This window comes from Saccopteryx bilineata, chromosome 6 (genome assembly GCF_036850765.1).
Source record: "Saccopteryx bilineata isolate mSacBil1 chromosome 6, mSacBil1_pri_phased_curated, whole genome shotgun sequence".
Lineage (NCBI taxonomy): Eukaryota > Metazoa > Chordata > Mammalia > Chiroptera > Emballonuridae > Saccopteryx > Saccopteryx bilineata.
The window spans coordinates 102,515,175-102,542,605 of record NC_089495.1 but is presented as its reverse complement, the minus strand read 5'-3'; the positions used below and the strand labels follow the sequence as shown (position 1 = coordinate 102,542,605).

At 44.9% G+C, this 27,431-nt stretch overlaps 1 protein-coding gene across 6 annotated transcripts in view; it reads left to right on the top strand.

The window, feature by feature from the left end:
- Positions 1-27,431, top strand: part of ENOX1 (ecto-NOX disulfide-thiol exchanger 1) — a 596,201-nt gene that overhangs the window by 469,205 nt on the left and 99,565 nt on the right. For all 6 annotated transcript variants that reach the window (XM_066236813.1, XM_066236817.1, XM_066236816.1 and 3 more), the window contains one exon: positions 642-759. In XM_066236813.1, coding sequence (XP_066092910.1) covers positions 642-759 — 118 coding nt within the window. The remainder of the gene's footprint in view (positions 1-641; positions 760-27,431) is intronic.

Here is a 27,431-nt window from a genome sequence, read left to right as displayed (position 1 = left end):
ATCACACGTTGGCACAGACTCACATGGAAGAGCACTGTTTTGCACAGAGAATAACAGTGTTCCACGTTTTCAAACTTTGAGGGCCAAGTGCTCAGCATGATGCTAAGTAACTTATGTACATTAACTTATTTTATTATCAAAATTATGATTATCACAATATTTCGGTGAATGAATTGAGGCTAAGAGAGATGAAGAACTATTCCTAAAGCTACACAGTGGGTCAGTGGCAGACTGGGTCTTTGCAAAGTTTCCTTGCTTGTGTTACTGACCATTGGCTCTGGGCCCATCCTCTGTGCCAGTCATGGTGATAGGTGGTTCTGTGTAGTCCTCACAACAGCCCTACTGGGCTGGTATGATTATCTCCTTTTCTAAAAATGTGGAAATTGAGACTTAAGAGGTTGAATAATTTGGTGAAGAGCCCTTGACTGGTCATTGGTGAGCAGGAATTTTCCCCAAATCTGATACCAGATTTCTGTCTTTCCACCCCCCGCCTCCTACATCCCTCAGAGTTTTGTCCCAGATTAGGTGGGGTAGTGCTGGGAGGGAAAAATACTTCAGATTCTAAGTGCTCATATGTCAGCCACAGTACACTAAAGACCATTGGGAAAAGTGACTGACGATTGTGTATTCTTAAATTTCAGGAGCTCCGGAACGCTCAAAGTGAGCAACTCATGGGCATCCGCCGCGAAGAAGAAATGGAAATGTCAGATGATGAGAACTGTGACAGACCTACTAAAAAAATGAGAGTCGATGAATCAGGTAATGCTGAGAATCGCCACATACCCCTAAGCTATTGTAATGATCTTCCTAATCCCAGACGGGACATATATATATTGGAAAATGACCACATAACTCACATCTATTTGAATTACACTAAACTTTCATCTCTGAGTGACTGCCATTTATTAATAAAACTTTAAACTCTTTCTTAGGAACATAGTAATTTAAATTGTTCCAGTTGTTTCTTTATATGTAGGTCTTGGGCTATTATACTTTTTTCAGAGATACCTGCCAGTTCCCATAAAACTTCTTTTCCAGAGTCTGGTAGCCACCCACCACTGAGGCTGAAACACAGATAAAACCTAGTTTCAGTCAGGGTACTTCTAACATGCACATTGTTTAATCCCTAAAGGAGCTCTCTAGCCTCTGAGCCAGCATGCTGGAGAATTAGACTTGTTCCCAATGAACTTGAGTTCACCTAACCTGTAACAAAGGGTTGGCCCATTTTGTACCAAGAAAGGGGCATCACTCTTGAGTTGTAAAAAGGAGAGATGCTCAGGGTGAGCCTTGGTTCATATACATTATTTCATCTGAGATGCTGATTTAAAACTCTGTCCTTGAATTATGTACATATATGTAAATCCATTGGTATTGTAAAGCAGGCCGGAGAAATGCTCACTCACACATAGGAGAAACCAAGGGAGACTGCTTGTCCACAAGGAAGTAAGTATGTTGTCTAAAGGGCCTGGGAGAACCCACAATTGCCACTGTTGTCAAAAAAGACAATTAGAGACATGACTTAGATTTGCTCTTTCTCCTTGTATGTACCCGTGAGTAAAACACTTACTTGTCCCAAGCTTTTTTTTTTTTTTGTATTTTTCTGAAGTTGGAAACGGGGAGGCAGTCAGACAGACTCCTGCATGCACCCGACCAGGATCCACCTGGCATGCCCACCAGAGGGCGATGCTTTGCCCATCTGGGGTGTTGCTCTGTTGCAACCAGAGCCATTCTAGCACCTGAGGCAGAGGCCATGGAGCCATCCTCAGCGCCCGGGCCATCTTTGCTCCAATGGAGCCTTGGCTGCGGGAGGGGAAGAGAGAGACAGAGAGGAAGGAGGGGGGGGGGGGTGGAGAAGCAGATGGGCGCTTCTCCTGTGTGCCCTGGCCGGGAATTGAACCCGGGACTCCTGCACGCTAGGCGGATGCTCTACCACTGAGCCAACTGGCCAGGGCCTGTCCCAAGCTTTTTAACAGAAAGATTCAGATGACCAGAAACAGAGGACCTTTGCTAATTTGTTGGTAGAAGTCAAAATCAAGATTGCACAAACGGTTAGGTCGTCACAGTTACCAAGTGGTCAGAATGCTGTTTCCCCCAGTCTTTAGATGAGCATGCTGCAGGTATGCATGCTGGCCACAGGAAGCTCCTTCATCCAGGCATGTCGGAAGGGAGTTTCATTTCCTTAGAGCCCTGGTGCTCAAAACTGTGGTCCTTAGTCTAGTCACATCAGCATCCCTTAGGAACTTACTACAAATGTAAATTATCAGGCCTTGCTCAAGACCTACTGGAGACCCAGCTGTGTATGGTCCAAGCCCTCCAGGGAATTGTGATGCATGCTGAAGTTTGAGAACCGCTGCCTCAGAAGGCTTTCCTTTTATCCTTACATTCCGTTCACTTAAACCTTGCAGAAAAGCTTAGCATATAAGAAGGTACCATACCCCGGGTTTTTGAAGCCATGTATTGCTTTGTCTGGAAAACGAACCCAGCATTTCTGTGTCAATGTGTGTCTCCTAGTAAGAAGATGCCGGATTTAACCTAGCATTTCTGTGTCAGTGTGTGTCTCCTAGTAAGATGATGCGGATTTCTCAGGACTGCATGACTATTGGGCTGGGATGTGCTTATTTAGGAAACCGCCTTCCTCACAGTGTTTCTATTGTACAAACCTTCATAGATTTTTTTTTAAAGCAAGTTTTAGGGTGATTTTCTTAAATTCAATGAAATTGTCCCATAAAAACATTTAAATTTTTTTTTCTCAGGAAAGCTTTCATCATACTGAAGCTTCCAGATAAGGGAACCTTGTATCCTTAACATCCTTAACAAAGTAGGTGTAGGAGAAAAGAATTGAGTTCATCAGAAATCTTTATTTGACTCTGTGGTCTTATTTTGGAGTGAGGGGCAAGGAAAGGGGTTGACTTTTTTTTTTTTTAACCTATCAATTTCCCAAGTAAGAAATGTGTATAATTTCATAGGTTTTTAAGGACAGGGCCAGAATACTGACTCAGAACAGTGGGCTCACAGAGGGGATCTCCTAGACCAGAGCAGCAGCTGTGCCCCTGCAGGACTGGCCCGATCTCTGCTGCAGGAGAGCCCACAGAGGCCGAGGACCTCTCCCTGGCAGGGACCTCTCCCAGGCAGGGACCTCTCCCAGGCAGGGACCTCTCCCTCGCAGGGACCTCTCCCTCGCAGGGACCTCTCCCAGGCAGGGACCTCTCCCTCGCAGGGACCTCTCCCAGGCAGGGACCTCTCCCAGGCAGGGACCTCTCCCTCGCAGGGACCTCTCCCAGGCAGGGACCTCTCCCTCGCAGGGACCTCTCCCAGGCAGGGACCTCTCCCAGGCAGGGACCTCTCCCTCGCAGGGACCTCTCCCTGACAGGGACCTCTCCCAGGCAGGGACCTCTCCCTCGCAGGGACCTCTCCCTCGCAGGGACCTCTCCCAGGCAGGGACCTCTCCCAGGCAGGGACCTCTCCCAGGCAGGGACCTCTCCCAGGCAGGGACCTCTCCCAGGCAGGGACCTCTCCCTGACAGGGACCTCTCCCAGGCAGGGACCTCTCCCTGGCAGGGACCTCTCCCAGGCAGGGACCTCTCCCTCGCAGGGACCTCTCCCAGGCAGGGACCTCTCCCAGGCAGGGACCTCTCCCAGGCAGGGACCTCTCCCAGGCAGGGACCTCTCCCAGGCAGGGACCTCTCCCTCGCAGGAACCTCTCCCAGGCAGGGACCTCTCCCTCGCAGGGACCTCAGGGTGCTCCCTGGGGGTTTGCCTGAAGATCCTTGTTCCTGGGCCTGTCATCATTTTCCCCAGGCCTCTGGAAAGAGCCTGAATTGAGACCTGAACTTTTAGAAGCTTTCACCAGTTTTGTTATTTGGTCAGTAAAATTAACAAGCCCAACACAGCGCAGGTTCTATACTGAGCACCGAGGGAAAAGATGAAAGGCCCAGAGTTCCAATGCCAGTGCCCCCAGGAGTGCAGTCTTCTTCACGTTTTTCAAAATGAGATGGACACGTGGTTTGTGAGGAAAGCTCAGGACTGATTAGAGGGAAGGGAAAGCGAGGAACCTTTTCTATTCCACTGGGCCCTGGAGGCCCTGCCCAGAGCAAGCAGCTGTCTTCCTTCCCCTGCAGGCGGGGACACAGACAGAGTAGGAGCTCTCGTTAGCCTTCCCGGAGCCTAAGACAGCCCTCAGAACTGTCGCTGGACACGGGGACGGGGGGCTGAGGTCCCGAAACCTGAGGCAAACACCCCTCCAGTGGTCGTTTCTCAGGAGACACAATACTAGTTTTAGGTACAAATTTGCATCTGTCAGGAACCTGTGAGCAGGTCGCTCAAAATGTAGCTCTAATTCACTGACAGGGGAATTGCCAAATGTGGAGATAGAAGTAAAAGGCTCTGTCTTTTAAAGAATCCCTGCCCTTCTCCTTTCTGCTATATCAGTGACATTTAGCCTGGACCCCCTGAGGAGTCACTGACCCAGGCATTCTCAGAAATGCTAGGGGGGACAGGCTTCTCAGAGCTTCCCGCCCGTGTCAGGACTGTGGTGGGCCCCCACAGAGTGGAGTTTGGCCCACCGTGTTGGCTTTCCTTGGCCTTAGTCTCCTGGAACGAAAGCTAACGTGCACAGGTTTATTTCTGAGGGGGAGCTAGAGAGAACCGGTGCCTAGAGAAGGCACAGTGGATTATGGAAGGGTTTGTATGATACCTTGGGTTTCATTCATCTTTTTTTAAAAAAAAAATCAGAGTTGTTTAGTATATCTCTGATCTTCTGGTTAGGAAGACTATTTCACTGCACTTTGACTTTGTACCATACATCATAATTTACATTGTATCTTTGGCAAGAGTTCCCCCATACTGCTGTAACTACAATATAATTCTGGGCAGGCTGTTCACTCTTCCTCATCAGCCGAATTTAAAGGGGGAAAAAAATTTTGCTGGAGCTAAACTAAGATGCTGATAAAAATAAAAATGAATTTTATTAATAAATTTGAAAACGAAGACAGATTTATCAAAGCATTCATTCGAGAAGATTGGCAACCTGTTCTGAAGCCAGTGAAGACAACTTTTGATAAAAATCCAAATGTATCATTGCATAGTCTGCCTCCTACTCGAATCAAGCCAAACTTGAAAGGTCAGATCTAGTCCTCCCCCTCCTTCTCTTTCTCCATCTCCCTTTTTCTCTCTCTCTCTCTCTTTTTTTTTTTTTTTGTATTTTTCTGAAGCTGGAAACGGGGAGAGACAGTCAGACAGACTCCCGCATGCACCAGACCGGGATCCACCTGGCACGCCCACCAGGGGGCGACGCTCTGCCCACCAGGGGGTGATGCTCTGCCCCTCCGGGGCGTCGCTCTGCCCACCAGGGGGTGATGCTCTGCCCCTCCGGGGCGTCGCTCTGCTGCAACCAGAGCCACTCTAGTGCCTGGGGCAGAGGCCAAGGAGCCATCCCCAGCGTCCGGGACATCTTTGCTCCAATGGAGCCTTGGCTGCGGGAGGGGAAGAGAAAGACAGAGAGGAAGGAGGGGGGTGGAGAAGCAAATGGGCGCTTCTCCTATGTGCCCTGGCCGGGAATTGAACCCGGGTCCCCCGCACGCCAGGCCGACGTTCTACCGCTGAGCCAACCGGCCAGGGCCTCTTTTTCTCTTTCACCCCTTCTCTGCACCAGGTTCGCAGTGGGGGTGAAGCAGGAAAGCATAGGGGAGAGAAAAAAAAAAGACGAAGTCTCAAAAAGAGGCCTCAGTTGGCACGACCTGATTGGTTTCAGCACGGTGGCCTTGAATGAATGGATACTTGTAAAGCTCTTCCATGTAGTGTTGAGCACGTAGTAAGTAGGTAATGACTGTTAACTCTGCCGGTTACCTCAGTCATCCTCCAGCACCGGGCCTTGAATGAATGAATACTTGCAAAGCTCTTCCATGTAGTGCTGAGCACGTAGTAAGTAGGTAATGACTGTTAACTCGGCCGGTTACCTCAGTCATCCTCCAGCACCGGGCCTTGAATGAATGAATATTGTAAAGCTCTTCCATATAGTGTTGAGCACGTAGTAAGTAGGTGATGACTGTTAACTGCCGGTTACCTCAGTCATCCTCCGGCACCGGGCCCAGGCCCAGGCCTGTCACCAAGTCAGTACTCAAGAAATATTTGTTGACTTCAGTTTGCATACTGTATTCCCTTTCTTCTGGTCTTTGCTTTCACACCTCTGCTCCATAAGTTGATAGGAAGATGGTAACCCTAAGGACATTTGTTTAATTAAATTTAAATAGCAAGCATGAATAAGCATGTTTAAACAAAGACAATTCATTTTCCCCAAATGGCCTGAACTTTTATACATACAAAATTCAGTGCTACATGCTTGATAGGCCACGCCTCAGAAAGCTGAAATTCAGCATCGTTCTAATGATTACCAAACACTTGCCAAGTACCTTCCCGTGTTCAAGGCTCTGTGCACCTAGAGGGTGTGGAGAGGCTAGACACAGCCTGCCCTGCCTCCAGGCTGGGAGACGCTTTCGAAGAGAAGAAATAAACATTTTAAGTTAATAAAAGTACAAGGTCTAATACCACATATGTTCTAAAGCCACTCATTTGAATTCGGTATAAACCTAAATGAGCATCACTACACAGGGAACATACCTCATCCAATATTTAAGTAAGTATATGTTGTACATTGAACACAGATTTTAGAAGAGTAAAACTAATATATCCTTGGCTTAACAGACAACCCTTAAACCATTTCATAATGCACAGATGTTCTTGGGTTTTAATTTTGCCTCATTTAAACCCTGAGTTCTTTAGGGTAGCAAACACTCTTTTAATTACGAAGAGTGGTTTTTTGGGTTGTTAATTTTCCATGGAAACTCACAAAAACATAGGTATAGACTTTTTTTTTAATTTATTAAAAAGTCATGTGGAAAGATTTGCCAAGTCTTTCATCCAACTGAGTCAAATTCAAGATTCAGGATTAAGTTCAGTTGGATTCAGTTTGTCTGAATAGTTTCATATGTAGCTGGAAACTTCAGTTGAAAAAAATTAATAACAAGGCTCTCTCTGGCTCTCCCCTTGTTCTCTTTGAACACCAGGGAGGCCTGTTTTTCTGATTTAGTTTCTTTCCTGCATGGGAGTGCTTTTGAAAAATGTAAAACAGGATGCCCAATGGGAAGGTTACAGTCAGGCAGGAGCTAAGAAGAGGCTCACTGCCACCCCCAACACCAGACTGGGCACAGAAGGACAGGGCCACTGGATGTGAGCCCGGGTCCTCCAGCCCATGGCCAAGACCGTCTGAAGGGGGCCCTATCCCTCAGTGCTGGTAGAAGTTTCCCATGGAATTGAATCGATTGACCTAGGCGGGCTTACTCTGCAGTTGTTTAGAACTCAGCAGAGGGACAAGAGCGTTCAGACACGGAAAGTGAGATGGCTTAGTCTGCAGCCACTTGCCACAGACATGGAGCTCCCTGTACCAGCAGATCCTAGAGGCAGGCGTGTCAGGGTGGGAGGGAGCTTGGAAAGAGAAGCTGCCCATGGACATCGGTTTTCACAGGTAATGGCAGCCTGAAGGCGGACACAGGTGGTGAGTGTCTGTCAGCGACCACCAAGTTAAAGACAGGCATTTTCTTTTCAAGCACAAAAGAGTACCTTCTGGGAACCCAAATGCCTAACAAGAAAATGTGATTAATTAAAACTAATATGGCTTAAAGATGATGAAATAAATCTTCCCAGGTGGGCTGAGTAGCCGGCTTCATTCCTAAATTCTTGAAATAGAGCTTCATTTACAAAGAGACAAGACTTTATTTATTACTTTTTTTTCCTTTCTTGCTATTCTTGCCAAAGAATTCAAATATATGTTTATTTTGGGTAGACTCCTCTAGTGCCCTGATTTTATATACAGTTACAGTTCCCTTTTCATAATGGACATGTTTCTGAAAAATACAAAATGGTATTTTTGTAAATTGCTTTACCCTTTAAATGCAGGAGACAGATGCTATTGAATTGACCCTGTAGGGCAGGGTCCTTTGTGAAGGAAGCGCTCCTTCTGTGCAGCCAGACTGTGTTGATCTGTTTTGTAAATTCACTTTTGGAGCCCAAACTGTCTTTAAGCTCAGCCCCCTTATACTCTGATTTTTCTGTAGCACCTGACAATGCCTTTTATCCTTGACATCTCCCTCAACTATGCACAGATTATCCATAGTTGTGTGTTTTATGCAGAATCGATTGGTGCTGATGAAATCGCATTGTGTTGAGGAAAGCGCACATTGTCCCCGTACCCAAACTGCTCACCTGCATGGCACCCGCACAAGCCCAGGCGGGTCCTCCTGGAGGTCCTCCAGCGGCCCCCCGGGCCCCTAGCAGCTGGGAGCAGGGTGGGCTCTCGGGGTGGTTTCCTATGTGCAGGCCGCACACCCTCCCAGCTGTGCTGCGAGCAGACGCGGGCCCTGCTAGGCGCTGGCTTCTTGCCGAGTGCCATACGCTCATGGAGCCCGGTGAAGGGCTTGGGCGGACGGGTCGTTGGCAGGCAGAGGAGAGGAGTAAGGAAGTTAACAGCCAGTTGTGAGGAAGAACTACACAGAGCTTGACCTGGGGAGGGTAGAGGAATGACCAGTGAGTACCCGGTCTTAACACCACCTGCCTGCACACAACCCCTGGAGCTTGGCTTCCTGTTGACTACAGGAACACCATTATCGTGATTACAGTTTATTATGTTTTGGGGGGCATTTCATTCCGATAAGGGTTGATGCAGTATAATTCCATAGGAGAGAGATGTAATACTGTTTTCTTAGCAGGCTTTAGGGACACTGAGGGAATATTTATGTAATAAGATGCAAAGTTGCTATGGAAAATACTATAGCAACCTAACATCTTCCCAGAGCCAGGCAGCCACTTGTAACAGCAATCTGAATTTACATTTATTTTAGTGTCATTTTATCGACACTCTTGTATCTCATTCTGACAAGATGTTAAAATATGTTTGCAGCTTGTGTTTGAGCAAAATTAACACAGCACTGTTAGATTTTAAGTGTGCTTTCCACAACTTTCCAAAAAACACCAGTATTTCTAAAGGAGTTTAGATGACAGAATCTGGGTAAGTTTGTGAGTTGTTGTTTTTTTCCCTTTCTCCTAAATGTAGGGAAAAATTCCTTGGTGGTATTTATTCCTAATTTTTCCTTTTAGTTGATAAATAGTAGGTAGGGATTTCTAATTGTGCGACAGGGATTAGCCCAGTGGTGGGATTCTGCTAGTTTGCACCAGTTCGGCAGAATCAATACCTAATTTTTTTTTTTTTTCATTTTTCTGAAGCTGGAAACAGGGAGAGACAGCCAGACAGACTCCCGCATGCGCCCGACCGGGATCCACCCGGCACGCCCACCAGGGGCGACGCTCTGCCCACCAGGGGGCGATGCTCTGCCCATCCTGGGCGTCGCCATGTTGCGACCAGAGCCACTCTAGCGCCTGGGGCAGAGGCCACAGAGCCATCCCCAGCGCCCGGGCCATCTTTGCTCCAACGGAGCCTTGGCTGCGGGAGGGGAAGAGAGAGACAGAGAGGGAAAGCGCGGCGGAGGGGTGGAGAAGCAAATGGGCGCTTCTCCTGTGTGCCCTGGCCGGAATCGAACCCGGGTCCTCCGCACGCTAGGCCGACGCTCTACCGCTGAGCCAACCGGCCAGGGCTCAATACCTAATTTTTTTGTTGAGTTTGACAAACCGGTTGTTAAAATAGCACTTGTAATCAGGGCACCTGGGCAGCTGCTCAATGTGGAAATGACAAATTAAAATTCCTTACTCTTTTTTAATGTTCATCTGCGCAATAGCATATTCTAAGAACCCTAGTAAGGTCTAGTCTGTCCATAGGTGAAAAAAATTGCAAGTGAGGATACCAATCAAGAAGCAATATGGAAATATCTTAAGTAACAGTTTGATTGTTTTTGTCAGGTATCATTTCATATATTTTCATTAATATTTTAAAATTTTCCTATGACATAATTTAGTTTTGTGTAGCTCTTTTATTGTTTTTATTTAAATATTAAATGCACGAAATAATAAACTACCTTTTGGTATATCTTTTTTTATACTTTAAACGGTCATTAGGGCAAGGAAGCAGTTGTTGAATTTTATTGGAACCCTGCGCTGGGTTAGCCCTTTCCGCCTCGCCACAGTCTGCCAGGCGCTCGCCCGGGGCTCTGCCCGCGCTAACGGGAAACACCGCCTGGAGGGCAACTCATTGCCCCTTCAGTGCAGGTAGCGTTTCACACAGAAAATCTATTTTTCATATAAAAATAATACCTAGTGAGTTTGGAAGATCTACTAATGAGTAATAAAGAAAGAAGAAAATAAAACTGTGTTAGTTATAACCCCACAAAAGACAGTATGGTTCCTTTTTTTTTGCTTCTGCACAGCCTAACTATATAAGCATGTTTCTCTGTGTATTTTCTTAAAGTTCGGACACAATAATTCTACATGGTTTTGTTTTCAGAGAGACCTTGTGTAACAAGTGAATGCTTTTTTACAGCTTCCTTTGTATGTGTTAATGAAATAGGAAATCTGAGGAGATTGTATGTCTCCTTTCTGGACTGTGGGCTCTTCTGTGGGAACTTTTGAGAATTGACGCTATTACCTTAGAGGTGCTCGAGGCAAATACCTGAGATTATTAAAAGCCTGATAACTGGGCCAGCCCTCCCAAAGCTTCTTTCGGGTCCCTTAAATATGAGTGTGTCAGAGGAGCTATAGATATGTAGCTGGTTGGTAGTGGAAAGATAGTATCTATTGATTTTCTTCTGTACCCTCTCCATCTAAAACTTAAAGTGTGACTATAACACTGTTAGTGTGGGACATTGGCCAGAAGAATCAATACCAGACATTAAAACGTATGCTCTGAGCAACTTCTTAACACAATGATGTAGTTACTGTTTATGAATGTCGTTGTCCTAATTCTCCTCCGCTTTCATACTACACTGTTTATCAAAGCCCCATTGGTGACATAAAGCTATTCTGCAAATACTGTTGCTCATAAGCTTAATTAATGAAAGCCCTGAAGATGCTAGGTCTACCATATGAATACAGAAAGTGAGGGCTGCAAAGCATCTTATAGAATTCCAGTTAGCCATACACATACAGTGCCACACAACTAGTGAAAGAAAGAATGAAAAGAAGTACTTACTTCCCTTTCTTGGAAATTCCACCTGCCACTGCATGGTACTTACACAGCCATTTCTAGTATAACATTGTTTTGTTCAATGCCATTTTGTTATGCTGATGAGGAAAAAATATTGATTCGGGGCCATAGTCACTGTCTGTGTGGAGTTTGCATGTTTTCCCACATTTGCATGGGTTTCTCCAGGTACTGTGGTTTCCTGCCACATCCCAAAGATGTTTATGAGAGGTAGATTGGTTAAGTGTCGAAATGATCCCAGTCTGGGTGAACCTGGGATGAGTGCATCCAGCAGCGGAACGGTGTCCTATCCTGCCCCATCTGGGTCAGGGCCAGTTGCCACCTTGTGCCCTGACCTCCTGGGGTGTCATCTGGCCACCTTAACCTTAACTGGAACAAGGGGGCTAGAAATAATGATCTTACTTGTTTTTATTAATCTTTCTTAAATGTTTATCTTAAAAGCTGATAAACAGCTCACGTTTACTTTAGTGTTTAATATTAGAAGTGCTAGGCTCTTTATTTAGAAGTTTGGTGATGTTTTTGTGATCAGAAAAATACCACAGGAATTTAACGCCTATTTATATCAACTAGCCTGTGGTAAAATTGGTTTTGCCCCATGTTGTTACTTGAAGTCTAGTTTTCAAGAGTATATCAACCATGTTAAGGGAGGACTTACTGTACTTAGAAGCCCTGGACATGGAAGTTTATAGAATTAAAAATCGTGATGATAGTAAGCCCTCGCATATCTACATGGCTTAGAGACTCTTCTCTTTTACTTGGGTGAATGTCCTTGACACCAGAGAGGGACGGAGTACTCAGCTACTCTTCTCCTCAGTTCTAGGGCACTATGTGTGAAGCCTTCTGGGAAGTGGTTGGAGAAGGAAATTTTATTTGACTCCCACACTAGCAGAGAAGTAGGGAGGAATGTTTTCTGGAGCAGAAGTTGCGAGGCAGAACCTCTATTATATTGCTGTAGGCAGGGTGGTGCAGGTTCTTTGAGGAGCCCTCCCTGACTTCTAGAGCTACTGTGTCCCAGAGGCCTTTGCTTTCCACCTGGGCCATCTGGATCATTGCCACTTGACACAGTTACCTACATTTTCAGTTATCAGAATTACTCTAGAAACATATACCATATTTTTCGCTCCATAAGATGCACCTGACCATAAGACACACACACCTAGGGTTTTAAGGAAGAAAATAAGAAAAAAAAAATCTGAACCAAATGGTGTCTTAAAATATTTAATAAAATACCTTATTTTTTGCTCCATTAGACACATGAGCATTTTCCCATCCACTTTTGGGGGGAAAGAAAAGTGTGTCTTATGGAGTGAAAAATACGGTAAGTATCTACCACTTAGGGTACTGGTTAATTAGTCCTATATCTCTGTGCAACCCTGAAGTGAGTCATGTTTTAGAAGACCATAATAATGGCATGTGAAAAGGTTCTCAATATATTGCTAAGTGATTGTTAAACAAGAAAGAACTGAGGCTGCAAAGAAAACTGGAAATTTATTTGGGGTCTGTAGGGATTCAGTGTGGGAGATGCAGATTCAGGAGGATCCTGAGCCTGAGCCTGACCAGGTGGTGGTGCAGTGGGTAGTACATCGGACTGGGACACAGAGGACCCAGGTTCAAAACTCTGAGGTCACTGGCTTGAGTGTGGGCTTACCGGGTTAAGCACAGGGTCGCTGGCTTGAGTGTGGCTTCATAGACATGACTCCATGGTCACTGGATTGAGCCCAAAGGTCGCTGGCTTAAAGCCCAAGGTCACTGACTTTAGCCCAAAGTCATTGGCTTGAGCATGGGGTCACTCGCTCTGCTGTAGCCCCCGGTCAAGGTACGTATGGAAAGCAATCAGTGAACAACTAAGGAGTTGCAACTGAAAATTTATGCTTCTTATCTCTCTCCCTTCCTGTCCATCTATCCCTGTCTGTCTATCCATATCTGTCTCTCTCACTATCTCTCTCTCTTTGTCATAAAGTACAAAACAAAACAAAACAACAACAACAAAATACACAACCAGGAGAAGCCTGAAATGTGCTCCGAGGAGAGAGGGAAAAGGCAATGTTTACAAAGACAAAAACCCTTGGGCTTACATCGTTGATTTAAAAGAATGATCTGTGTAGACAAAAATAACTAACATTAGTTTATATAGGATAGCCTAATATGCTATTTGCTAGATTGGAGTTCATAGAAATAAGCCTCAGTCTGAGAATGGCAACAGATGGACCTACTTGTGGTTGGCACAGTCTAAAAGTCCCTGTGCCACCCAGGCATGGACGTGCTTAAGATCAACATCCCCAGTGGTCTTCTGGCTCCACTTCAGGACCCCTTGACATTAGTGACTCCATTTTAGATAGTTCTGTTCACATGGTAAAAGTAGTTACAAATCAATGTTTAGGTCATTTCAGTTGTGTGTTTGTGTATGTGCTGGACTCATAACTTGTATGTTAGGGGACAATCTGTAAGGCTATAGAGCAAAGCACTCTGAGTGGTTATCTCTAGATGATGTGGTATGATAAAAGATGATTTTTGTTTTCTTCTTTGTGCATCTCAAAAATGCTTCCATAATATATACATGTATTATTTTGATAATTGAGCTACCATAAATGTTAACTTTAAAATTAACTAAAAGAATCTGATAAAATTTATAGAGGAATATCACCTGGCCATTTTTAATTATTCAGGGATGAAAAAGTAGTAATGAACAGTAACTAGTATCAGATGGACATTTACTGAAATACCTTCTTTTGCTTTAAACTAGGGAATTTCCACATTCAATTTTAACATAATATGCTTACCTTCCTAGACCACACCATCTTACCATTTCCTGTTTCAAAGGCTAACCATATTTGATAACTGTTTAATTAAGGATCCAAGAAATAATTCAAGTTCTAAACCAGGCAGACATGTTGAGTTTTACCCACAGAGAGAACGGCAATGACGAGTCTCTTCTGGTGTAGAAAAGACCCTTAGAAATCATCTTGAATATCCTCCTCCTCTTTTCACAAAGAGGAATTTGCAGTTTCATGTTGAGAAGTTATGCTATTTGTCCAAGCTAATAAGTAGAATGTTTAGAACTCAATACCAGTTTCCTTCTTTCCAGGTGCATGACTTTCCTATGGTACATCTAAATTTTATAGGAAAAAAAGCATCAGAATGTTCCTGAAGTGCCTTAAGTACCACTGTAAGAGTCAGTAGCCGAATAAAATCAAGCAAGCATTTTGAACACCATGTGCGTGCGGCACCGGGATGCCGTTCAGAGGCGGAGGTACACTGGAGATGTGTATTTCCTTAGAACTCAAATCCAGACGAAGCTGATGGGGGCTGATGTTTAGTCTTCCCATTCTTTTATGAATTTTCTGTTGACCAGAGATTGGCTTCAACACAGGCAGTGCATCCAGAAACTGTTTCTAAGCTCATTCCAACAGAAATGCCAACTTTTGAAAATACTATATTTAAAAAACTGGCACCATCCCTTTTCTAGTTGAATGATATATATTTCCTTCCTCAAAAGCAGTCTGCTCTATGGCTTCAGGCAAGAAGTAAAATAAATGCTTTTCTTTGGTAAACTACGCAGTCACAACCCGTGTTTTCCACTGCCGAACTCTCCAAAAAGGTTAAAAAAAAAAAAGACATTTCTCAAAACACAGGCACAGACTCGAGGGTTGAGCTGCAGTGATCTGAGCTGCAGTGTTAGCCTTTTGTTTTCCCACCTCATCCCATGTGTCCTCTGCAGCCCCCGGGGCCCGGGAGAGCCTGCCCGGCCGTCAGCATTGACTCTCCATCTAACTCCAGGACTTACTGAAGTGCTCCTCCTGCTTCCCGCTCCTGAAGCTCTTCTTCATGAGGTGGACCTTCCAATAAATCTTTAAAGTAAAAGTCTGTGGGAGAGGATCTACAATCCTATTCATCTTATTGAGATGTACAGACTCAGGGAAATTTTGGTCTGGAAGAGATCTCAGAAATAATATGTCCTCTCCCTCCCCACCCCACATTCTAAGTTAATGAGGAAAATGTGTTTTGTTTTGTTTTCAATCACCAACAATAATGAGTTAGAATGCTGAGTAAACTTTACAAGTTTATATTGAGTATTTTTTGTGATTATCAGCTTTTTGGCACAACTTAAATGATAACGCACATGTGCCAAATCTTTTGGCGATAGGAGATTTCTCCTTTAGTTATTTACAAGTCAGTTGTTTAAGAAATGTCTCTACCTGCTATCCTAGATCTTCCTAGTATAGTTTACATAATCTGAGCATCTTAAAGTCATTCATTTCTGCATCCTTAGCCTTTGCCTCCATGAGTTGTCTTAAGCAATGACATAATACAAAGTAGTAACAAACTAAAACAAATATTTGGTGAATTCTCATGATGTGCATGAGACCATAATAATATTTTACTTGCAGTGTCAGATTAAGGAAAAAATTAGCAAGCAAAATATTCTAAGACTAATTGGGACTCAGTATTTGATCTGAGAGTGTTGCTTATCTACTGAAGATTTTAGTAGCATGCCATCACAGTTCCGGACTAGCATTGGGTCCCAGTTCATACAGTGTCCGCTCTCTGTCTCAGAAGTCTCAGCAAGATGAGCGGATCAAGTCCGCCTCACAAAACTGTAAGAGCTGAGAGTATCTGAGAAGCTGTGTACATCTGCTCACCAGGACTCTGTCTTACACCTAGGTAAGATTCTGTTTTTTTGTTCTAAGCAAACAAGGGTGAAAACATGCTGAGAAGGAGGACCTCCCACCCCATACACTCCTCAAAGACCATTGGGATCTTTCCCCCTCTGAGCGGCCAGGGCACTGCATTTTATACCATAGGTGGACAAGACTTTGTTAAATGAATAGATAGAAATTAAAACCAGGAAAAAAAATTTTTTAATCTGTTGAAGGATATTTTATTTAGACCAGAAAAACACAAAATAATGACAAACCACTATTATCTATTTGACACTGCACTATGTTTTTCAAATGAGAACCCATGTCTCTTTCTCCAGTACCCCCTGGCCTCTTTCTGACTGTAACCATGTCCACACGACTCTCTGCAGTCAGCGGTAGCAGAGGTGTGAGATGCAGAGCAGCACGGCCAGGGTTCCTCTCATCTCTACCACCCCTCAGCGACATCTGGCAGTCCCCGAAAGACCACTTGAGTCCCATCTCTCCTCACCCCTCCGTGGCATGCTTCTCCCATAATTACATACCAGAGACTCTACATGTTGCACTTTAGAGCAGGAAAAATGACCTATTCTTTAGGGTCATTAAGAGAAGGGTGACAACTGCATGGTGAAGGATGGTGTTAAGGGAAGAACAAGAAAGAAATGAGTAAGTTAACACTTGAAACTTTTTCCTCTAGGACTAAGCTGAAACTACCGCAGATGAAAAATACATCTTGATTAGGTTTTTTTTTTTAATTGAGAGTTGTTAGATCCTTGGGCTTTTGAAATAGAAATTAAAACCAATTAAAACCTCAATTGGACTTTTCGCCCCTTCTATAGAACACTCAGGCCCCTGAGGAACATTGTAATTGATGCCATATCATCAGCGCCATGTTAACAAAGCACTCTACATAAAACTCTCCGTGGCACCTTCTCTCTGGTGTTCAATAAAAAGCCAGTAACAAGAGAGCTGCTTCCTCTAAGGAATTCTCTTAACCTTTCGGAAATAAAATATCTCATGCTAATTCCAGCTTAATTGGAAGGAATTCATTTCTTTAAAATCATGGAGTCTGAGTTTGAAGTGTGCTCCATCCCTGACCTCTTTAATTCAATCAAGGTCACCTCATAAACTTGCCCAAACAGCTCCATTTCTCAATTGGAAAAGGGGGTAGAGGTGTTTAAAAGCATCCGCGTTTGATGAATCTTGCTCAGCCGGGGCCTCCGTGCTGGCAGAGGGTTCTTCAGGAACCGCTAGTCAAGATAAAGCATCACTACCTAAAAAATTATGCTCATCAGAAACCAAAAACAAATCATTTTAATGAGCAAAGCAAAAACTACTTTTTTTGTGGGGAATTGAGAAAGATTATCATGATCAATACATAGAGGGTTTTACTATCCAAACAACCGTCTCCCAGGGAAACAGTGCTATAATTTAGCCATCCAGGCAGTTTTTAAAATATGTGCGCCTTTCCTGCCTAAGGACTCCAAGACGATGGATGCCAGGCTGATCGGAGCAGGGTTTTGTAGCACTCAAGCTCTGGGGCCGGAAAGGAATAATGAGAAGATGTGTCCCATTGAAGAATGTGAGTGGAGTCATCGGCATGAGTGAGAAATCAGGAGTTCTGAAGATAAATTTGGGGAAGGCTGCCTTCCATGTTCCCTTCCCATTTTCTGGGCCTGACAGAGCAATGCCAGGCTCTCCTTGAAGCTCTTTGAAGAGAGGGACATTTGGGTGGTCAGATCATTAGACAGGCTCTGAGGAAGTGGCCTTCATGAGTGGGAATTGGTGTCCTTGGAAGAGAAAGTTCACAATCATTGAAAAGAGCCAAGAAATAACTTTGAACCAGATGAGGTTAAAAGCCCCTTGGAGGTATCTTAGCTTTGTTTCCGGGGTGGCTTTGCAAATGATGTCCCTTCTCCAAGCCTCAGCTTTCTCAGCGGTAATGTAAAGCTCATCCTAAGAGAGCTTCCTCAAAACTGTAAGAAATAACCAATTAAGGGATTCTGTAGCATTTTGCAACAGTGGCAGTGTTGAGAAGTGAAAATGGTGAGCAGTAGCAGGAGGCATACATAAGTTACGCACAGCCCTGGCTGCACAGGAGACAGGCCTGGGAAGCTCATACAAATCCCAGGTATGTTATTAAAATACCCTTCACGTGATTCTGATGCGCAAAAGATCGAGAACACTGGCATGTCACTTGAGGGTTAATGGCTGTCAGTAATAGGTGGGGAAGAAGGGGAAATAAAACCCTGGTTGAAGTAAGGCCATAAAATATGAAAATGAGAGGAAAATAAAAATGGAATAAAAGATAAGATGGTTTAGTGGAAAGCAGGTGACTGACAACAGGCAATAATAAATGATCAAAGAAAGAAGAAATGAGCCTGACCAGGTGGTGGCGCAGTGGATAGAGTGTCGGACTGGGATACGGAGGACCCAGGTTCAAAACTCCAAGGTCGCCAGCTTGAGTGCGGGCTCATCTGGTTTGAGCAAGGTTCACCAGCTTGGATCCAAGGTCGCTGGCTTGGGCAAAGGGTTACTCGGTCTGCTGTAGCCCTCCTCCCCCAGTCAAGTCACATATGAGAAAGTAATCAATGAACAACTAAAGTGCCGCAACAAAGAACTGATGCTTCTCATCGCTCTCCCTTCCTTCTGTCTATATCTGTCCCTCTCTCTGTCACCAAAAAAGAAAGAAAAAATGAGAGGGAGGTAGGTCACTAGTTTAAAGATGTCCTCCCTGCATGACACAGGTGGGGAATTCCCCTCATCATGTCTGTGTGAGATGCACTTGAAGTAGCCTTTGGTTAATTGGGAAAAAGGCAAGTTGGGAGGAGAGGAAACATAAAGGTCGCCTGATGCAGAAAAATATGATGAGAATGAAGAACAGAGTCCCTGTTATTCTCTGACTCTGGGAGAGTCGCCAGGGACTGTTTCCTCATCTATCGGGGGGACGGAGGGAAGCAGGGAGGCCTGGACACATACCAAAGAAAAGGGCTCTGAGGGTCTGGCTCTGGCGAAGGGTCTGTGAGGAGCTCGTGCACAGAACGGGCCTGTGTCCTCCAGTAACAGGTTTGTCGAGGATGGTTTGTCCCCCAGAGCAGAGCATGCTGGCCAGGCCTGTCCTGGGTGTGAGCCACACACCCGCTGCTGCAGGAACTTTCTCCAGAAATACAGCCGCAAAAACAAGCAATGCACAACATCTAGAAGATCAGAAGGAGGTGTTTTGGCGATCCTGCCTGGAGGATTTATGAACCCACTCAGTCACAATATCATCACAGGAGAGGCAGTAACTAGCATTCAGAGAGGAACAGGTAGATTACTGAAATGTAAGAACATGAAGCAAATGGCAGAGAATCCTGAAAGGCCATGTTGAATGGTAAAAGCTAGAGAGGACAAGGCTCTCTCAGTAACAGAAAAACTGTTAAAAAAGGCTGAGAGCAAGCAGGTGTCAAAAAAGTAATAAAAATATGACTGAAAGGTTATAAAGGAAGCCTGAGGAAATCCATATCTGGTTTTAAAAGGCTGGGGAAGTGGTTCTAAAGCTTTAGCATACACTAGACTCATCCTATAAACTTGTTGAAGTGATATCCCCTGCCCCATTCCGGAAGTTCAGGTTCAGAGGTTGAGGATGGGACCAAGAAGTCTCATTTAAGAGATCCCAAGGTGAGACAGACAAAGGCTGTGTGCAGAACACGCTTGGAGGAAGACTGGCCTGGAAATGCCTATTCTTGATACTAGTGCCACTCTTTGTTGGTCGTATGTTTCGAAAGAATCGGGATTCTTTGTGTCCCAATGCCAGGCACATGTAAGTGTGCATAAATCAACCTCAACCCTGGTGACGGGGACATAGGGAGGAGACTTCAGGGGCAGCCCGCATTTAGTCACTGCCCATAGCTTCCCACCAAGCTTAAAAGCAGTCCTGGTTCCCAATTAGTAGACTGAACAGAGTTTATATACAGCAAACTCTGAGGAAAGAAAAGGGTTTTCTATTCAACTCATCATTGTTATCCAAGTATTTGGTGTGTTTTTTTTTTTAAAAATTAATTGAATTTATCGGGGTGACATTGGTTTAAAAAATTATATAGGTATCAGATGTACAATTCCATAATACATCAAGTTTCTATTCATCGCCATTTATCCCCCCTTTGCAAAATGTTTGATGTTTTAACAGAAAAGCTCTGTGGGAAAGTCGCTGTTCCTTGCCAAGGGCAATGCCTAGAATGGAGAACAGCCTTTACTGGGGGCTGACCTTCCTCACACTTCAGAATGTGGATGTTTTATGTGGTGGAAACCACCAGTTCATATTGTGGGGAGTGAGGAGGGGTGTTAGGTGGGGTAGGAAAACATCACTCTTTGAGGGGTAAATTTCTAGAAGAAAATTAGAAGTTATCCTTTGTTAAAAGAGAGAGAAACCTGCATGTTAAGAGGAGACAGAGGTGACGGCCCTTACAGGGCAGGCAGATCATCTGACAGGAGTAATTTCTTCAGGGGAGGGTTGCTGTTTAAAGTGTCTCCTTTTGTTTTGTTTTTTATTTTTTATTTTTTGTATTTTTCTGAAGCTGGAAACGGGGAGGCAGTCAGACAGACTCCCACCATGCGCCCGACCGGGATCCACCCAGCACGCCCACTAGGGGACGATGCTCTGCCCATCGGGGCGTCACTCTGTTGCATCCAGAGCCATCCAATGGAGCCTTGGCTGCAGGAGGGGAAGAGAGAGACAGAGAGGAAGGAGAGGGGGAGGGGTGGAGAAGCAGATGGGCGCTTCTCCTGTGTGCCCTGGCTGGGAAACAAACCCGGGACTTTCGCACGCCAGGCCGACACTCTACCACTGAGCCACCGGCCAGGGCCAAACCGTCTCCCTTTGGACAGGTCTGGCAGTGACTTGGGGTGAGGTCGCACACCGTTGCTAGGGAAAGGGCTCTGTCTGTGAAGGAGGACACCTGGCGGAGGGGGAATGGGGGAACTTCCTGAAAACCTGGGTCATGATGTGATGTATCTTGGGCTAAGCCTGAGTCCCTAGAAAGAATCTTTAAAGTCTTCAGAGGGTAGGGGGGAAAAAGTAGTCCTGTATCTTGGAAATGGAAATAGGGACTGAAAGTGAAAACAAAAAACAGAAGTCAAATCAAAAGAAAAGGGGGTGGACTTGGCCAGTTGGCTCAGTGGTAGAGCGTCGGCCTGGCATGCAGGGGACCCGGGGTTCGATTCCCGACCAGGGCACACAGGAGAGGTGCCCATCTGCTTCTCCACCCCTCCCCCTCTCCTTCCTCTCTGTCTCTCTCTTCCCCTCCCGCAGCCAAGACTCCATTGGAGCAGAGATGGCCCGGGCGCTGGGGATGGCTCCTTGGCCTCTGCCCCAGGCGCTGGAGTGGCTCTGGTCATGGCAGAGCGACGCCCCGGAGGGGCAGAGCGTCGCCCCTGGTGGGCGTGCCGGGTGGATCCCGGTCGGGCGCATGTGGGAGTCTGTCTGACTGTCTCTCCCCGTTTCCAGCTTCAGAAAAATACAAAAAAAAAGGAAAAAAGAAAAGGGGGTGCATAACTCTCTCACTGTGCCCACTGCCAGGCCTTGGGTCTCCTAACCATGCAGCCTGTGCTTCTCAGCCCCCCACCTTGCCATCAGCCTGGGCACCTCTCCTTCTGCAGACTGCGGGCCTCTGTGCAAACGTGTCCAATGCGTGGCTGCCCCACGAGCGTTCCTGTCCCTTGTCCGAGTGAGCATGACTTCCATCGCCACCTGCTCTGCCCCACCCCGCCCTGCCTGCTTCCGGGAAGAGCCTTCCCTCAAACCTCCTCTCCCAGCTGGAGCCTCCTCCCACTGCCCACCCCCATCCTCCCACCTTAGCATGCTGTGGGCAGCGCCCGCACTCCCCAGGGCGGTTCTCAGAGCCTGCCACCAGGTCCACGTCTGTGTCAGTTGCACACGGGAATTGCTGAGGTCAGCCATTGCCTCTTGGAAGGCGTAGGCATGCCTTTTTCCTTCCCTCTCTGAGTATAGTGAGGATCCATGTGGGAGATATCAGAGGATAATGTCTAAGGAAAAGTGATAAAGCATAATTTGAATTCTCAATAGTGCCAGTAGCTCAGAAGTAACACCCAGTCACTGCCACTGGTACAGACCACTTCATTAGGAAGAGCTGTGTGCAGGGAGGGACAGGATTTTTTTTCCGAGTTGACTGCTGCCAGTTGTGCCTCCAGACTCACATTTAATCCTTTGTAATAACAGGATCTAGCTTACCTGATCTCTCCAAATTACCCTCATTCCATTGGTCTCACACAAAGACGGAAATAGACACTGCATTGTGCTCCTGTTTAGCTCTCCCTAATAATAACCAATGCACAGACCGTAATACACACTGTAAATATAAAATGTTATGTCAATGCTAAGTTGTGATCATATTAATCCTGCAAACATGTTGCAGAAGGAATTTCTTTGGGCAGTTTGAGGAAGATTGCGTTTCAGTGGTGATACAGGTGTTACTGAAACAGGTGGATTATAGTTTATTGGTACCACAGAGGCTGTCCAGCAGGAGACTGGCTCTGCAGCCGGTGTCTCACCGAGCTCCCCAGCCCTGAGCCTGGACACTGGGAGGCACTGAGGTGACCGCAGCCCAAGGAGCCAGTGCCTTCAACTCATCACCTGAGAGTCTGGCTGCACCTGTCCCAGCTCGTGAAGACCCTGGGGGCAGACCTCTGTGCAAAGAAGAGTTTTCACCACCTTACGCTAATTGAAAGTGCAGGGTACTTACAAAAGCAGAACATAGGTGAGTTTCAGTGGATGGGGCAGGCACGCTAATGGTGGTCCTTCAGGAGCCCGAGAGCAGCGTGAGTCCTTGGATGCAGCTCTCTAAATGGAACCTTACTAACTACTGAGGCTCAGGAGCTCTGCAGTCAGAGGAGATAGACAGGAGGTAGAAGGGATCCCTGAGTGGTTCAAATCAGGCCTCAAGACAGCCAGCTGGGTGAGTTTAACCTCAACATGGGTTATCTCCAAATTTCTTGTGAAGTAAATGTGTGTTTATTTTAAAGGGGCCATCCTCTCTGTTTTCATAGCAGAACCTCTCTCTAACAGAGGCATTCCCCCGACAGAGGCCGGAGTGGAAGGTTTTCCTCCGTTCTGAGCAAGTTAGTCCTGCAGAAGGGTCCTGGGTTCCTTCTCTAGAGCTGCAGCATTAACCTGCCCCAGGCCACCTGAATCAAAGACTGTAAGAAGAGCACCATTCAGCAGTGTCCTCTTGCATTCCAGGAGGACATCTAGCAAAGCAAGGGAAGGGGGAGGGGGGACAATATTAAACTCAGAGTTCCCCAAAGACACAAAGGCAAACTGTTCTTGTGAAATCCCGATATTATTAGAAACAATATGTTAAAGTGTTTTATTATTTAGTTACCTCTTGCCTGAGCATGAAAAAGATATTAACATACTATTAGCTTACTGAAACATAACCCAAAATAACTTACATTTTTCATATAGTGCTAATAATTTTTCTGAGGCTGGCTCAGGTTGGTAAGAGATTTCAAGGCTTTCGCCAGATTATTTACTTAGAGAAGTTAAGCATGCCATTGTCTGTTTCCATGGAAACACAAATAAGTAATACAAGAGACAGAGGAGGAAGTCACTTTGACCATAATTAATGTAAAGAGTGATGATTTATTTATATAAAATCCAGGAAAGAGTACCGTGAAGTGACGTAATACCTTTAAATCCTTTCCTCAGCGGTGCAATTTAATCTTTGAATCAATTTTCATACTAGCATCGCTTTAGTAATTTTAGTAGTCTGGTGTTAATTTTTAAAGTGCAATTTAATCTTGTTTAGCTAAGCCTTTCCAATGCTATTGTTTCATTTTTGATCCAATCAGAAAATTCCAGTAACAATTTTTCTAAGGTCCTGAACGAGTATAAATCAATGGCTGCTCTGGTCTACCCTTGTATGATATATGCTACAGTTGCTTGCACATGGCTTACCAATAAACAGTTGCTTGGTGAATGAATTAATGACAATCCAGAGGCGTCACTGGATTCAACAGTGCCTTTAAAATCACCAAACGAAGATTAAATTATGTTCAGAATAGTTTACATTTAAAGTATCTTATTGTGTTCTTTTTTTTTTAATTGAAAAATCGGTAATCCACATGTGGTGGTTCGTAGCTAAATATTCCATTTATTGGAACACATTGTTCTCCTTGGGGATTCTGACAAAAAGATGCATATTGCAGTTTATTTTTAATCCTTACGCTTATTTGAATAGTGGATTTATTGTGCAGTCTCTCAAGGGTAAATTTTATCAAGGAAGCTTGATTACACATTTTTCAAAACCATTTAATACAGTGTCCCAGAAAGAACTAAAGAGGGGGAAAAAAAGAGAAATGAAAGAATGGACTTTTACATTTCTGAATATTTAATACACTGAGAAATGTTATTAGGTTAGAAATTATTAGGATTTTGTTTCTTTCACAGCTCCAGTCCAAGAATAATCTAGCTTCTTCCAGGGAAGCCTACTGGTCTGGAGGGTGGACTCCTCACTGGCGGCAACATGACACTGAGTAATGTTTACAAACAGGTGGCTGAAGTGCAGTCAGTGTACAATTTTTCACCCTTTAGAAGATAACTACTTTGCTCCACCATGAGTAACTGCAACTTATTTTTTTCCGCAGATATCTAGCTTGAAATAATTTAATCAAGAATGTAAATCAGTTATATGCCCCCATTGTAAAAACATTGATGAGATTGGCTATGGTATTGATTTGGGGGTGGGGGAAGTGAGTAGAGTTACAGCTGCTGGGTTTTTTATGTGTGTATATATATATATTCACACACATAAAAAGGGAATGAGCTTCCAGTTCATCCCATGCCCCAGTGCCAAACTAAACATCCTAAATCACCAATCCTCATGTCTTTCCGCTGTACGAGCACCTTACATGCTTCTCCATTGGTCACTCCATTGAGTCCAGCTCTGCATTCTGACTTCTGAGCCTCTGTGTGTGTGTGTGTGTGTGTACATACACATATATACATACACACATACACACATATATAATGATATCATAGTCCTGTTCCAGAAATACAAACAGCATTGTATCCTACTTGGCAGGAAGAGCAGTCACTTGGCTTAGCCAAGAATAAGAACTGTCAGCATGCCATTTCACAGGCTTATAAGAGAACCCCTAAAATAATGGATGGTACACTTTCCCATATGTATTTATGTTCAGATAATTTATTTAAATAATGTTGCTGGCACATGCTTTATAGCTGCTTGCATTTTGCTACACAGATTTCAACATATCTTGCAGACTATGCAATTCATTTGGAAAATGTAATTTTCATCCCTGCATACTAATCGATTTCTTCACAAACACCTGCTATCAGTTATGATAATAAAAATGCCAGTCTGAATTAAGAAAGGGCCAAATAGAGCTTCCTAAGGAAATGACTTAAGTGTCTTTGAATGCAACTAAATGTAGTAATGTGCTTATGTAGTGCCAACACTTTTTTCATCGTTTGCATTTTCTGTAATTTTGCCCTATTACAACATCCCTCTCTCTGGTTTTGATGCCTCATAACAATTTTCTTATGGATTGGTCAAATGAATTGTCAAAAGTTGGTGTCTCAGGGTGTGGACAAGATCTGAAGTTGGGCTCCACAATGTCAAAAAACACTAGCTCATGTTCCTGGTCATTTCTGATTTTATAAGTTTTTAAAAGCTATAAAATTGGCTGCCTCTTGGTTTTCACCCACATATACACCAAATAAAATTTCCTTTATTTATTCTCGTCAGCTTCCAGTTCATCTTGTGCCCCAGTGCCAAACTGAGTATCCTAAATCACCAATCCAATGTCCTTCCACTGCACGAGCATCTTATGTGCTTCTCCACTGCTCACCCCATTGAGCCCGATTCTGCATTCTGACTTCTGAGCATCTGCACTCTCTCCTCACCTGGCCAAGTGCACCCGTCTTATTCTGCTTCCAGACAGACTTTTGCCGTTTTGGTAGGGCTTCCCCTACTTCTTGCCCTAGATACTCTCTGCAAGTCTCAACGCTGGACTTTTACTTATTATTTTGCTCCTGACTAGATGTCTTTCCCCAGTTCTTGAGTTTCATCCTCTGAAGCTCACTTTGATTATTCCTGTCTGCATTTTTCCTCCTCTTTCCTGAACTCGCATAGGGTGATTTCCTTGTCATATACCTTGACTCTAAGTTGCTTGTTTATTTTAGTCATTCAACCCACATTTATTGAGTACTTTATGTCAGACAACAAGCTGTCCTCTCTTCTTTTGAATGTGTTTCTTCTTTCAAATTTGTCAGTTTCTATTATATTTTAAGCTCCTTGAAGGGAGAGACATATTTTTGTCTCCTTTTCTGATCCAAGATGCCCAGACTGGTCGGGGCAGAGTTCCTGTGCTGTAAATGCTTGTTGACTAATTGATCCCTAATGGCTTGCGGTAGGGAATTTTCCGGTTGATTGCACATTCTATTTGATTAGTTATTATTGTTTACTATACGTAGATCATCATTTTGAAAAGTAGAGTACCGGAAAGCACTCCACTGTAAAACTATTATAAATAGTTTGATGGCTGATACTTGAGGAGAGAATTCACCGGGGTGTCCCAGCACCTTGGTACATACAGATCTGTCATCCTTCAGCTGTAATGTGCAGGAAGACTAAGAGGCTGCCCTCACCCTGGAGTGGGTGGGGGTGGGGGTGGGGTGGGGGTGGGCACGACTGAGAACTGCTGTGCCATCGGTCCACTCATGCCCGACAAACCACAACTTCTTCTACAAAGAAGTTAAGCTTTTAATTATTTCTTTGATTTTTCTCTTGCTTCCAAAAGTAGAGAATGAATTTTCTGTGGGATGGAGAAAAGCGTGTGGAAAACTGGTGGGAGAGGAGAGAGGGAGAACTAAAGACTGGTTCTGGGCTGGCAGACTAGCCCAGGGACTGAAAGTCAGGACCCTGGAGCTGGCAGCCTGGCGGTGAAGGCTGTGCTGCTTTCTTTGTGGGGCGGGACAAGTCCTCCGCCTTTTCTGTGCCTCGTTTTTCTCATCTGTAAAAGAGGGAGATAAAAGCAGCACCCGTTTGACCGGGGTTAGTTACAAAAGTGAGTGAGTTCCTGTGAAGCTCTTGACCCCGTGTCTGTCATATGGTGGGTATGCAGCCATATTGTTCATATTAGAGGGACCATGAAGCATTTAGCTGGAATATGGGGAAGGGGTTCCCCCTTCTTAATTTTCTCTTCTGTCATTTGCTCTTCTGTTTTACTCAGTGGTTTCTGCGGCTTTGGGGTGTGTAAGACCCTGAGTGAACAGTCTTGGTTTCTCAGTAAGACAGGAGGACTTGACTGAGGTCTGAATCTAGGTAAGAGAGAACTTGAGGTTACGGGAAGTAGTATTGGAGTGATGGAACAGCCTTGTAGAGAAAAGAAACATTGTAATCTGTCGGTGAAACAGATGGAACTAGGTTACCATTCTGATAGGAGTTGGAGGAAACACTTTGTGCAGTTTGTCCCAGCAGGAGAGCAGGGGGATGGCGTGCATATCAGTTCCGCCTCAACCTGTGGAACTGCAGGTTGCCCGTGCAAGACGGTGCACCCCAGGGTGCTGGGCAACCCTGCAGAAAGGGAGGATGGCAATGCGGAGGGTGGGACTGTCACCTGGGTGTTGCCATCACT